The sequence below is a fragment of the Panthera pardus genome, unplaced genomic scaffold (genome assembly GCF_024362965.1).
Source record: "Panthera pardus isolate Hobbes unplaced genomic scaffold, ASM2436296v1 HiC_scaffold_8, whole genome shotgun sequence".
Classification (NCBI taxonomy): domain Eukaryota; kingdom Metazoa; phylum Chordata; class Mammalia; order Carnivora; family Felidae; genus Panthera; species Panthera pardus.
The window spans coordinates 86779098-86794418 of NW_026527013.1; the positions used below are offsets into that span (position 1 = coordinate 86779098).

Sequence of the window (15321 nt, forward strand, 5' to 3'; positions counted from 1 at the left end):
CAGATTTGGTAGAAAGACCAGATTTCTTCAAAAAGTATGACGCCCTGAAAAAAAAAAAAAAAGAGGTGGTGGGGGGAGAATACATAGATTAAAAGAGGCTTAGAAAACATTTAAAAAATAATATCACCCCCATTTTGTTTACTAGGCAGATGTCAGTGATAAACCAGGAATTAATTATCATAAAAATAAGGCTGGTGATTACATTTAGGGTTTGGGAGGATTTTGTGACAGGGGAGGGTTACATGGAGGACTTATGAGATGACTGGCAAAGTTTCATTTCTTGACCTGGGTGGTGGTTACAAAAGTATCTGATAGACAATAATTTATTAAGCTATATGTTTGTTTAATTCTGTTTTCTGTATCTCTGCTACGTTTAAAATTTATTTTTTAAACTCGGTGAGTGAATGTATTTATGATATAATTTTCAGAGGAAATGTGAAAAGTTCTATTTCTGTAATAAAGCATCACTTTATCAAGTTGATAAACACAAGAAGTCAAAGGTGACATTTTCAATATTTATTGGTAAGGCTGAGGCAACAGCCTTTATACAGCACAATTTGCATAAGTTATCAAGATACATCTTGTATACAATCACAAAACCAAGACATATTTTTACATAGGGTAAAACTCAAGACAGATTTACAAGCATTTTTAATACAATTCTCGTATATTTCAATTCAATGTATACAACCTTTAGCCCAAGAATTTGTATTTGTTCATTAGATTTTCCAGAGAGATTTGGGTAGAACAGAAAAGAACACATTAGCAAATCACCAACATGGCATGCAACATGTAGTTAGAAACAAGACATATCTCCAAGTACTTTATTTTTTATTTTGAAATCAATTTTATTAGATTTTTATTCTTTCAGACAAGAATGTTTTCCATTAATATCAGATGTGTTTTTGTTAGGATATTAGCACACACATTAATCAGTAGTGGGAGCACCTGAGCACATCACCGACAAATATACAGACACAATCAAACGATAATCATATTCACATGCTGAATGCCAAATGAAATTATTATTTCAACTTTGTCTATTTTACCAAATGTATAGGTATGTACAGGGTAACGATTTAAGAAAATGCTCTCAATCTACATTTCAGATAAGGAATCATTGGATTAAATGATTTTGACTTAATGGGCTTCTTTAATAATAACAACAACATGGAACATACAGAAAACATCAATGTGTCATATTCAATGAGAGTATCTGTTTCACTCATTCATTTTTTGTATTACATCAAAGGCAAGTAATTATTAAAGAGACGGCTCATGATTATTCATCGAGCTTTCCGTCACTTCCATCTCAAGCTCAACAAGAGGGCAACTCACTCTGTCACATGTAGAGTTATAAACATATATATATATATAGCTGTAGTTGGCTGCTTTGGGAATATTAGACATTATAGCAATGAAAATAAGTTTTTAAAAATATTGTTAGTTATGATTTAAATAATAAAGTAAAAAAATACTATAAACATCTTTATGATATCTTAATGAAATGAAACATTGGTCAAATCATTTCTAATAAATTGGGCACAATATAGTATATAATTTTATTTCACTTCACAGGACCACCGACCTAGTGTCACTACCACTGTTACCGCTATCATCACAACATTCCTATAGAAAGAATCGGTATCAGCTGGTTACCAGCTATAATATTCCCACAATATGACTATTTTAATGTGTGTGATCCACAAAACTAATCCCACTGATATGTTGAAAATATGCATTTATTAGTACGGTTAATTACAACATGGGCACATTAAGGAGCAAAGACCATCCCTGCTCCTTAATCTTGGAAACTGTTCTTTTCAACAGAAATGGTAAAGAAAGAGTTCAGAGTCACCAAAAGTCTTCTTAATCTTAAGTAAAAACAAGGGAAACACCAACTTCTTGCTCAAACTGTTATCTATGTCTGTAACGACCATCCTAGAAGTCCCCGTCTTTTGTAAAAATTCACTCTGTGCTTTTGCTTCTACAGCTAAAAGTTCCTTAGGACCCAATTTTAAACCAAGAAGCAACTCCAGTCTCTGACGATTCGATGAAATTGTGGGAAAAATTAAGATGCTTTTCAAAATATAGGTGTTGTACTTGGACTGATCACATATTATTTAGAAATTACAAACTTTGTCATCAGTCGGATAAAAAAAAAAGCTGATTCCAAAAAATAAAATAAAATAAAAAGTGGAAAATCATGTGCTGTGAGATATACAAAAAAGTAAAAAACACCAGGAGCCCTATTTGCAATTAAAAAAGAAATCGTTTTGTTGTAAGAAGGGTAATCATCATTCAGAAGAAATGCATTTGTTCAAGGATCAGTGTTGCATAGAATAATTCCAGCACAACTTAGGATTTTGGTCAGTGGCAAACTTGGCACACTTTGGCAGGATCTTATGCTCTCTGAAGGGGGATGCTGGTGCACAAAAAGCCATGTCATTAGCTCTCTTGATTGACCTGGCCCCGTCCGTCACTAGTTCCTCGGAACAAAGGGGCACCTGTAATGCAAAGACTCCTACTCTTTCAGGTCAAATAGCTACCAAGGGATGATCTTTGTTTTTGGTGGCACCTCATTTGTATTATTCTAAAATAAATTTGCAACTGGAATGAAGTAAAACTTACTGCTCATACATCCTCCCCTGCATACCTCTGGGTGTGAGTGGTTGCAGAAGAGGACCTAGCATGAGCTAGAGTGTCCTTTTAAGGGCAAAGAGCAGAACCTTTTTGTGTCAGAAAGAGATCTTCCTGAATCCTTCTCTTCCCCAATTATGAATGATGATTATAAGCTCCCTAAAGTGCTAACTTCTGCCGGCGATATCCATAGCAACCATCAGCAGATCTAGCTGTCTCTAAAAATAAAATCCTAGCAATATCGAATCTTCAGCAATCCCCTCCCCTGCGTGCTTGTTTTAAAGCAGTATCAATTGGTAAATGACACTGCGATATCAGGGAGGGGAGGGGAAAAAAATACAGGGAAGAAAAGTGACTGTTAGCTTTCTTAGACTGGGGAAGAGTGAATTTCTATTTCTTTATGAATATAATAAAGATAGCCTGGCATTTATTAGAAATTGTTTTCTTTTTAATGTTTTACATTAAATCAATTCCTCTCAAATTTCAAGTATGTTTTTCTTTAAAAAATGAGAAAATTCAACATCCAACCAGTATATTTGGGGATGATTTCTCTAAACCCGTGGAAATCCCACCTTTGAATAAAGAAGCAGCTTTTAAAACTCAGAACAGTCTGAGAACCAATTCATTTTGGGGTAGGATAAGATTAGTAGGTTCATTTCATTTATAATAACTCGATTTGCAAATCATTTTGATTTAATTCTTCACCTTCTCGCAGGTTCAACACCAGGTTATATTTTTAAGAAAAAAATAGTTTTGGAGCTAATATACTACTTTTATCCAAGTCAATGCTGACCATTGGTATGGAGGATGTTTTTGCATATAAAATTTGAGAAATAAAGAGCTGCATAACAATTATTCCTCACTTATATCTATAAAACTCTATCTGGAAATGTGCTTTCTTTTTTCTCACAGTTCACTTGGTTTGATCATCCCCACATCCCATTAGGAAAGCTAAGAATATGTAATTATATTTATCCTACAAATAAGAAACCTGGGGAAAAGTGACTTGAAGGGACATGTGCAAGGTGACACAGTCAGTGGCAGGACCAAGACAGAAGCTGGGCTTTTAATCTCAGCTGAGTGTATTTCCTGTTGGTTGATGGAGAAGAGGATGTTTCATTTTAATGACTTAGGCATTGGTTCTTTTATTCTGCATTATTAAAATAGCTCGTTATATTTTACTCTCAATATACTGTTGACTTTTCACATATTTTCCCAGTATTGACAAGCTTGATCACTGCGAAATTGTCACTAAAGGAGGAAAATGGAACACTAGAGAGAACTTAAGTTTGGTGTCATTGTACAATCAGTTAATGTGCTAAGGGAAAAAAAGCATTATGGAAGAACAGGAAATGACACCAATTAAAGAATCGATGTCACAGATTAATATGATGTGTTTTCCAGAGGAAGAATTTATCCTCCTTCAATACATCACTCAAGAGAAAGGAAATATGTGGAATGACACATTTATTTGCACTTGCACAAAGAACAACTTATCATGCTTCCTAGAACATACCATTTTAGTCTATGTTCTTTGGTATGTTGAAAATGTAATGGTAAGTTATGGAGATTTTGATGTTTTCAACCAAGGTTCCAATATTTTTGTGGGGCAACATTCATTGTTAGCCAATCATGGCTTTATTTCTAAATAAACATAGGTCTATTTCTACTTAGTATTATCTTCACTCTACATTATTTCAAATTATACAAATGTGCTTTTACAACATGAATTCCAAAGTTGGTGCTGTTCACGCTTGTAACATTTAGACATAGAGAAAATCTAAAAGCCATCATTTCCCCATCTCCAGTACCTTTTCCTTATGAACACAACCACCTCCCTCTTAGTCTTGAACACATCCTGTAGTTGAGTCCTGTGTTGGAATCTAAACACAGTAAGTTGTCGGAGAAAATAAGATGAAGAAGAAAGATTTGTAGACGTCCGAAAATTGTGATTTGTTACGTCAGTTCTTTCCTTTCAACCAAGATTCTTTTGCATAAAGAATAAACTCTGCATTGGAAACCATATTAATAGTTGAGCATTTGCCTTTAGCTATAGGGCAACTCTGCTCAAAATCACCATTAATCTGCATTAAGTAACCAAGATAGCTCTCACTGTTTGTCTTGACAGCCACATGCAATCCTTTTTTTTTTTTTTTTTTTTTTTTGGTCCCTAAAACAGGAACTTCTTCATCTGAGTTTTTTACTGTGTTCCACAACAAAACATTTACAAGACTTTGTTTTTGCGTGCCATTCCTCCTTTCACGTTTACCCCCCAAAACGTGAATAGAATAGTATCCAACTGTCGTCTTGATTTGAGATCATTTAGAACAGTTTCCATACCCTGAGCAGACACATTTCTTCAATGGGTTTGAGTAGGACTGACCAAAAGTTTGTGCCAGTTGACTATTCTTTTTCTCAGATCCACTTTGTCAAGCCAGATACAGGCTTCGCCAATCAAGGTCTTTTTCATAAACTTCCCTCCATTAGAGAAAAGTAAAATCTAGAAAAAAGAGCCAAAGTTATATATACTTGCATACGTTTTTCAACCTTTTTAAAAGGACATTTGATCATCAAAGAAATAACACAGACAAGAAAGGGTAAGAGGAAGTAGCAGCTATACTTGTAAGATAACTAATCCTCAAGATATCCTCAAAAGATGTGCATAGTATTAATTAATTCACACCAGCATTTCCCAAAGGAAAAGCCACATCCAGGAGGATATGAGAATTTTAGATAAGACATGTATTAACAGCTCATTCTGACTAGGTTTATGCTTAATTGAATAGAAAATTTCTCAGAAGAAATTGATAGGTACATTTTCTAGTAGTTTATGAAATATGCACCAACATACAAAATTGTTTGAGTGCTGAGCAAATGAATAAGAGCTCACAAGGCAGAGAAAATACAACAGTAATTTTATTCAGCATTTAATTTACTGGTGATTTTACTACAGTGTGTACTTCTGAAGTGATTTCTTGTCATATGTAGAACTTATATTAATTGAAATGCCATAGGATCTCACACTCAAGACAGTTTTGTTTTCTTCCAGAGATGAGTTGAAGAAAAGTAGAGAGCGTCAGTGTTAACCATTAATCCTTGACAGTTCTCTCTTGCTTTCTTTTCAGAATCTCCTTTAGAGAATTCATCTTTATTCTTGGCTAAAACTTTACTTTTATGTTTCTGACTTCAAAATATACATTTATGATTATTTCTTCTGGGCCCTGGTTTTGGGATTGGATATGACATTGTATATCTTCACCTGGATCCTGCTTTCTTATTACATTTATCACATTTCAGACAAATGTGTAATCTTTCTCCCTCGTAGTCCTGTCTCTAACTACTTAATCTCTGTAGAAGACCCATTTGCTCACACAGACTTCAGAGCATCTTTTGCTTTTTTAAAATTTCTTTCCACTGTAATACCTTTTAATACCCTCAATGCAGCTTTAACTTTGTAATATTTCTTATATGTGTCTCTAGTGTGCCCTTCAGGGCCAGTACCACGGTCTTACTCTTCCCATATTTTTTTATCTCTTTCCTCCCACCTCGGTTTCCCTCTTTCGTTCCTTGTTCCTACATCTAATGAAGACATACTACGTACAAACACTGTATTATGTTGTAGAACAAAGAGCAATGAAAGCCAGGCCTTGCCCTAGAGGAGCAGAGAGTGGGAAAGCAGTGACCAGTAGGGATATAAATGATTATGCAGCACAGATTAGGATTGGTAACCTAGTAAGATTAGCAAAATACTGTGCGAATGAGGCGTGATGAATTGCACCTAGGGTCATCAATAGAGGGCGGAGTTCATCCTGAAAGACTTGGGAATAGTGAGATGGGTGGAGAGGGATGAAGAAGACAATATTGAAGGGAAGAAAAATATGAGCAAACCGTTGGAGGCTTAACCTGATTTGAAAAGATTGTGGTGTGGCTGGAGTATAGAGTGTGTTGTAAAGTATACAAAGAGATGAAATTAAACCAACACTCTTAGAGTTCACGTGAGAGGACTATGGATGAGTCAGGATGTAGATGAATCACTGAAGGCTTTGATGTAACCTGCCCGCCAGTGTTTCTGTCTGTCTGTCTGTCTGTCTACCTACCTACCTGCCTATTCTTTTTTTTTTTAAATTTTTTTTCCCAACGTTTTTTATTTATTTTTGGGACAGAGAGAGACAGAGCATGAACGGGGGAGGGGCAGAGAGAGAGGGAGACACAGAATTGGAAACAGGCTCCAGGCTCCGAGCCATCAGCCCAGAGCCTGACGCGGGGCTCGAACTCACGGACCGCGAGATCGTGACCTGGCTGAAGTCGGACGCTTAACCGACTGCGCCACCCAGGCGCCCCGTTACCTGCCTATTCTTAATTCAAGTATACTTAACATTCATTATATTAATTTCTGGTGTACAACATAAGGATTCAGCGATGCTATACGCTGCTCAGTGCTCATCACAGTAAGTATACTCTCAATTGCCTTCACATTTTCACTTACCCCCGGGGCCCTCTTACCCAGTGTTTTTAAAAGATGCCTCTGCCAGCAGCGCGATGAAGTGAATTAAGAGGGGAAGACACTGATGGCAAGGAGGCCAGCTACACTGCTAAAATGATCTGAGTAATAAAGATGAAAACTCAAAGAGGATTAGTGGCTGTGAGCATGGAAATAAATCTATATAAAATAAACTGAGTAAACAGAATAGAGAAGAATCGGTAGCCAACTGGATGGGTGAGTGAGCTGCAGACTTATTAAAGGCCCCTGGAAAGAAACCTCTAAGACTGAATTAACTTGTAAAATGTCACACACGATATGATCGGTATACACATATTAAATAATTGAATGGAAAATAAATACTGTATGCACAAAAAGAGTAACTGCATAGTATACAGTTACCTGAAGAGAATGCCCAGCAGGACTGAGGCTGAATCTAAAAGTTTCATTGAATGAAGGCTCTCTATCATGTCTGCAAACTCTCGTTTTTTTCTTGATCACTTTCTTCTGGGTAGAGATGTTCATCACATATATTTTTACATATAAGTCTGAAAAGAAGAATTCAGCTTGTAAAATGTCCATTACTGATACAATTTTCTATTGAAAGAATTATAATTGTACACTGGGAGTTATCCTATATTTTAAACAAAGCCAGCAGAACGTGCTCAATTTGTTTCAGACAACATAAAGTGATTAAAAGACACACCAATTTTCTTAGCAATTTGAATGTGTTTTCCCATTGTATGATAAACACATTACTCTGTTTCTGTGTTGAGAAAAATTATCTAAAAATTAGTAGAATATCAACGTGTTCTATATGAGAGGTTAATCCTTATTTCACATTTTTTTTCAGATATATTCAGTATACAGCCCCAATTTTACTTTGAATTTTCCAGATTATTTAGGACATATTTGTACAGAACTCCTAGATATTTTATACTTCTCATTATCATAAAATTAGATACCTGGTAAGTGATCAGGAGACTTAAATTTGTAGGTGATATTTCTGCATTGGAGAATCTCAACTATCAGTTGTTCACCATCTGTCTTCATTTCCTTCTTCAGTGCAATCTTGATTTCTCCCATTACCTGAGTTTTGACTGGAAAAAGTTAAGAAAAATGGTAAGGAATATGAAATGACATCTATTCAATGTTTCATTCAATAATTCATGCATACATTCATTTACTGAGTGTTTATCAAGCGCTGAACACTTTATTGTATCCTGTGGATACACAGATGAATAAAACACAGTCCAAGCCCTTAAGGAGTGACAGATTTCATGGGGAGACCAATAAATTCCACACTTACAACAAAGTGTGCTAAGTATGATGACAGGCTAGTAAAAAGGGAGGTATGGAGGAAATGCAAGTAGGTGTTACTCAGCTGTAGATTATTAGGCCAAAAGAGGAGAGAGATGAGACTATAAGACACACATACATAAAATCAATAGAATTCAGGGGCACGTGGGTGGCTCATTCAGTTAAGGGTCTGACTTTAGGTTTTGGCTCAGGTCATGGTCACAACGTTTCATGGGTTCTGTGGGTTCGAGACCTGCATGGGGCTCTTGCCGACAGCTGGGAGTCTGCTTCAGATTCTCTCTCCCTTTCTCTCTATGCCCTTACCCCGCTCATGTTGTCTCTCTCTCTCAAAATAAATAAATAACTTGAAAATTTTTTTAAATAATAGAATTCTAATATAATTTATAGGAAATAAATCATACGAAATACAAGAAGTTGTTTGCTAACAATTGCTCGTTACAAGGCTTTCTCAAGAACACTTGCTACCATAACTAAATGTCATTGTATGTTATTTATACTTTCTTCCTATTTCTTTTATGGAAGACATAGCTAAGAAGAACTCATGTAGTGACGACATTACACAAAGGAGAATACAATGCGTGGTTTAAATGAATCCAATGTATTTCTTTCAAGTGTTATCTTGGATCCTTGTATTACTGAAGAAGCCATTCATGATCACTCATGATTCTTTAATGATTCACCCTTTCCTCTGTCAATTCATACATTCATCCACTTATTTAGTCACTGACAAGTACTTTATTTCCCACGCTACCCTATGATAAACACTCTGTTAGGAAGAATGGAGCCAAACATGCATGCTTATTGGTTTTATGATTTTTTCCACCTGTTGGGAAGAAAGTGTTAATGGATTATTTTCATCAATAAGCACATAATTAGAAAAAAAACCCAACAAGTTTATAAAATATGAGAGCATGATTCCAAGAGAGCCTGAGGAAGTCTGCTTGAGCTGAAACCAGGACAAGAAAGAATTAACCAGCTGAAATGGATTCAGAACATTCTACAGAGAAGGAACAGTGTGTTCACAAAAGGGAACATCATGGGACTGAGGAACTAAATAAATGTCCTCGTGGTTATGACATATTGTTAATTGGCGCCTTGTTAAGAATTTGGTTTTTATCTTTAGAACAAAAGGAACCTGTTGAAGGTTTTTTAAGTTTGGATGTAGATCACTTGTTCTCAAACATCTTGGTTTCACACATCGTTATAGTCTTAAAAATAAAATGGGAGTTCCTTAGGGTGCCTGGGTGGCTCAGTCGGTTAAGCGTCCAACTGTGGCTCAGGTCATGGTCTCATCGCTTGCGAATTCAAGCCGCATGTGGGGCTCTGTGCTGATGCTCAGAGACCAGAGCCTGCTTGAAATTCTGAGTCTCCCTCTCTCTCTCTGCCCCTCCCCCACTCACGCACTCACACTCTCTCTCTCTCTCAAAAATAAAATAAAAACATTAAAAAAAATTTAAATGGGAGTTCCTCAAAGAACCATTGTATGTATTACAGCTATCAATATTAGAAATTTTAAATTTCTGGGGCGCCTCGGTGGCGCAGTCGGTTAAGCGTCCGACTTCACACAGGTCACGATCTCGCGGTCCGTGAGTTCGAGCCCCGCGTCAGGCTCTGGGCTGATGGCTCGGAGCTTGGAGCCTGTTTCCGATCCTGTGTCTCCCTCTCTCTCTGCCCCTCCCCCGTTCATGCTCTGTCTCTCTCTGTCCCAAAAATAAATAAAAAACGTTGAAAAAAAAATTTAAAAAAAAAAAAGAAATTTTAAATTTCTAACTAAAATGCAAAATTGGATATTTAAAATTGGATATTTAAAATTGGATATCACTTAAAATGATAATATACTTACAATATTTTAATGGAAAATCACCATATTTCCCAAAATAAAAAATACATAGTGAGGAATGCTGTTTCACATTTTTCCAAATTTCATTACTGTTTTGCTTAATAAAGGAAAGCTGGATTCCCATGCCTGTTTCTATATTACATCCAACTCAATAAGTTGTTTTAGTTGAAATATATGAAGAAAGTCCACTCTCATACAAATAGTTGGAAAAGGGAGGAATATTTTAATATCCTCTTTGGATAATGTTAATCTTTGATGCTACGTTAAAACTTGACAAGTGGTAATTTCTTAAATAAGACAAGGGATAATTTCGGAAATCATATCAAGGAACTTTCTGAACTGTTACTTTAAAATACACCAGTCTATCTTGCATTTTGAATGGATCTTTTAACTATGCCTGATTTGATAACCTCATATTGCTCATTTTGGAAAACACTGGTTCACTGAGCTATGAAGGTCTTGTTGACACATTTCATAAAATATTTGAAGCACACATGTTAATATCATCACCAATATCATCAAGAAGTTCTCTGAAATTGAGAAACTTCCAAGCTCAGGAATGCAGATGCAAGTTTTTCAAAGTTCTATTTTTTATTTAAAAGCTGAATTTTATAATTGACGACTACTGTCACTTGTTTTTCTTAAAGTGACAAGCTCATTTTGTAAATTTTTCAGAATAAGTGGCATGTGTCTATGAGTTATTCTTTCTAGTAGAAATTACATTGCATATTTAAAAGGGCTAGTTGAGCTTGCAATGCAAAAAAAAAAAATGCACAGACTTCCTCAAGTCAATGGTCATAATTAGACATGCAGCACAAATGCTTTAGATGTATTTCCCATGTGATCACACAGATTTAGAAAGGCATGTACTTTCTAATACATAATTTTAGTATATTAAATTATAATATTTTAGTATATTTAAAAATAATTTTGACCTCATGGATACACTTGAATAAAGTACAGAACACAGGACATAGTTGAGTCAACTTTGAGGGGAAGTTAGAGTAACAAAAGCATTTGTGCAAAATTGTACAAATACTGGATTGTAGTTATTCAATCCTTTTGATTGAATTTTGTCATATTTTGGGGATATGCTGTTTTGATTTATTTCTTTCCTGGATCAATTGTCTGATCAAGTTAATTTACATTTTTGTCCAGATGTATGCAGACATGTAGAAAAATATCTATCAATACCAATAACTAAGGTGCAAAAATACAGAAAATCATCCTCTATACTGAAACATAAATCTTCTAGATATAGTTACATCATAATAATTTAGCAACCAATGACTATCGATACTTCCGAGTAGTTAGATGTTAGCTTTGCCCTCAAGAAACTCAAGAAAATAAGACTCAAGGCAGGGGTTTTATATACAGCTGGAATGTCTTTTGAGTGTCAAGCCTACAGTTTTAAGCATAAAAGAACTCAAGAATTCTACACAAAGATTGATTCTCTGAGAAATACAAGGGGAGTGCATTTCGTTAAACCAAAGAGAAAACTAGAGAAACTTCAGTGCAATCAATGACGGTGAGTATTTAATGTATTTAATTATGGGGCTAAGGATAAAGCAGGAGTGAGGGCACAGGTGCGTGGAAGAACAGCATTTGTTATGTATTCCAAGAGTAGTAAGAATACAACAAAAAATGGATGGATGGGGAAGGAGAAAACGCAGAAAGTGAAATGAGACTTTTGACTTTTGTATAGGCAATAGGTAGGTAACAAAGGGTGCAATTAAAAATTGACAAACCACGTAGTAAGTGTTGAGATAAGAAGAGCAAGAATTATAAATGGTGTATATAAAAAGAAAATCATTAAAGATATGAATCCTTCTTAATTACAGAAGAAATTTTTACAAATCAAAGACACCAAATGGAAGAAGAAATACAACAAATATACACAACTATTATAAAACAAAATGCAGAGCTGCAAACACATCTACCATATCAGTAAATACAAACAGGTTTAGCTAGTCTTTTTAATTTAATTTATTTTTTATTTATTCATTTTTTTTTTATTTTAGAGAGAGAGAGAGAGTGCACGAGTAGGGGAGAGGGGCAGAGGGCAAAAGAAACAGAATCCCAAGCAGCATTCACACTCAGCGTGGAGCCCAATGCTGGACTCAATCCCAGGACCCTGGGATCAGACCTGAGCTGAAATCAAGAGTCACACATTCAATCGATTGAGCCACCCAGGCGCCCCTAGCGTCCTATTTTTAAATGACTTTCAGACTGGCTCATAAAGCAAAGCTTACCTTTATGTTAAAATGTAGTTTTGTTTCTAACAGTCAAAAATACATAAATTATAAGCATGTCAGGTATATGGAAACAATAAGAGAGTAGGGGCTGAACTCTTATTATCAGACAATAAGTTTTATAAAATGAAACTATTATAAACATTAATCACACACAAAAAGGCTTCAATTAAGTAATTCTTGGGGGAATGGCAAAATAAAATGAGAAAATACAAAAGTTCTGAAAAATAATGATAATGGAAATACCGTAAGTATCAGAATCTAAGAAAGTTACAGTAATGATGAGAGGAAAATCAATAGTCTTAAATGCCTATATCATTTAAAGCATTTATAAAAAACACATATGCATTAATATTCTATCAAAAATTTTAATACAAGTGATTTAAACTTCCAATTCTAAAAGTTAGAAAAAGAACAAAGTGAAACAAAAGAAACTACAAAGAAGGAAAGAATAGAGATATACACTAAAATTAAAGAGATAAAGAATAGAAAAATAGATGAAATTAATGAATCAAAATTCTGATACTCTGAATAGTATCAACAAAACAAAAAACAATAATGAATTTACTCAGTGATGTGTGGTCTCTTAACATTCTTATTCAGAAATCACCTCTGGCCTCTTAACCATGACACTACTCTCCTCTCGGTGACTTGCTGTAAACATTTACGGTCATGAATATACCCTAATACTATCAGGTCATATTCTGTTTACACATTCATGACAGATAGAAACCGAAAACATCATCTAATATATTTCTTCAAACTTCCAAGCAAGCATCCAATTCTGGTTACTTAACCATTTTAAGGAAGCATAAATAAGCCCATTCAAATCATTCTGTTTTATATTAAAAAAAAAAAAAAAAAACAACTTCACAGGCAAGTAATTTTCAATATAAAAATGAGAAAATAGGAAAGATCTTAGAAATTCTTTTCTTTAATATCTAGAGAAATTAGGTGAAAAAAAGTAAAATTAGAAAAAGTGTTAACAAATAGTAACTGAACAAGGAATAGGCTACAGTTCCCGCTGGCAACCCCCAAAAAGTTCCGTGTAGGAATGGAAAGGGGGATTCTGGGAAAGCACAGTTTAGCAGGATTCCTGAGCACAAAAATCTTGTATCACAAAATCTTGCTGGGAAAAGAGGTGACAAAACCCTGAGTATTACCACCAAATCCCCATCACAGAGAAGAGGATGGACAACGAGAATACACAGCCCCAGAAAAGGCACACTAAACCTTTGAGAGTGGAAACCCTGGATCATCACTAAAAAGATCTGAGAGTTTTGGTGCGATCGGGAAAAATGGCCAAGGCTCCCCATTTCTGGGAGCTCCAAGATGAAGCAGGTGAAAGACCCAAAGCAGAGACTATCTTCCCCTGGAAATAAGACATATCTTGGCTTGCTACAGTGAATGCTGGCCAAAAAACATTTAATGAAATTTCAAAAGAGAGAGCAAAATCTCGCCAAGCAGGCCAGCAAATCTATGTGTAAAACAGCTCTATTTCTTTCCTCCAAAGCCGTACAGAAGTGGAAAGAACACCGTCTCAAACCCACACCTGGAATGGAGGGGGAAAAAGAGGATTAAACCAAGGTAAGGAGGAATTCCAGGAAAACTCACTCCTACTACTCGAAGCCAATAAAAGCTGTGGACAGAACTGATCACACTAACAAGCGGGATGGAATAAAATAGGACAAATCTTCTGGGACAAATTCACTTTTATAGGTCATATTCCTCTTTTGCAGCCCTTAAAACCCCACGTGCTAAGAACGTGATATTTGTTCTTTCCCACCTTCTTCCATGGGGAAAAAAGGGGGGAATTAAGCTTGCTAATTACAGTTCTCAAATCATCACGTTGCCTGTTTCTTTCTTGGAAGGTTAAATTCACATGCTTCACAGTGTGGTACTTGTGAAGTTCTTGATAATTTTCTCCTGTTCGAAGACTGTTCCAGCTTGCTCTTTAATGTCTCTATTAAAGGAAGAAAGGGACATGCCTGCTGAGATTGTGTTAATTGTGAGTCACCACTGTCAATCATGTCTGCCCTTTCCTAGGTTCAGAGTGCCTCTGTCACCTGGAGCAGACGGCGGATGGTGACAGAAACCTCTTAGTCCAGGTCTACTGTCTCCACAAGGGGGCAGCTCCAGATCTAACATCGATCCTGCTCTGGAGAAGATATTTATCCTGCAGTAGGATACATAACCACAATTTAAGAATAGAAAGAAGGGGGGAAAAGAATAGAAAAAAGAGGAAGGGATGAAGGGATGTTGAGGGGAATTTCAAAAATTAGGTGACAAAAGATGCCGATTATAGCACGCAAGTACAAATGTTCCATTTTAAAACTATTAATGAATTAGAAACACCATGAATAAAATTGAATAAGACAGAAATCAGTATTATTGACATAGAGGGAAGAAAGGATGATATAGAAAGGAAAATGGAAGATAAAGAAGGTAGAGAACAATGATAGGTATGTCCAACTGAGAAATACGATCCAATATAACTGATTTTCCAGAAAAAGTAAGTTTAAGAGTTTAGAAAATAGCATCTATTTAAAATATACAGGTATTTACTTGAAGTAACAGAAGGGTAAATCTGTGGATCAAAAGAACACCCTGTATTCCTGGAAATACTGATTGCTTGATACATTGATATATCCCATTTAAACTACTTCAAGGATATAGAAAACATTTTTAAAGGAGACAAGGGAAAAAATAAGTCCCCTGAAAGAGGACATTCGTGTATAAAAAAAATAAAAATAAAAATAGCCTTATGAAAATATTTAAAAGGCTGTGGC

General features: G+C 35.5%; 1 protein-coding gene across 6 annotated transcripts in view; it reads right to left on the minus strand.

Moving 5' to 3' along the window:
* Positions 1-501: 501 nt before the first annotated feature.
* The window catches only part of PCLO (piccolo presynaptic cytomatrix protein), a 429470-nt gene continuing 414650 nt past the window's right edge, over positions 502-15321 (minus strand). For all 6 annotated transcript variants that reach the window (XM_053897773.1, XM_053897770.1, XM_053897772.1 and 3 more), the window contains 3 exons: positions 8086-8220; positions 7523-7668; positions 502-5140 (listed from right to left, as the gene is read on the minus strand). In XM_053897773.1, the coding sequence (XP_053753748.1) occupies positions 5000-5140; positions 7523-7668; positions 8086-8220 (422 nt within the window). In that variant the 3' untranslated portion in view covers positions 502-4999. The remainder of the gene's footprint in view (positions 5141-7522; positions 7669-8085; positions 8221-15321) is intronic.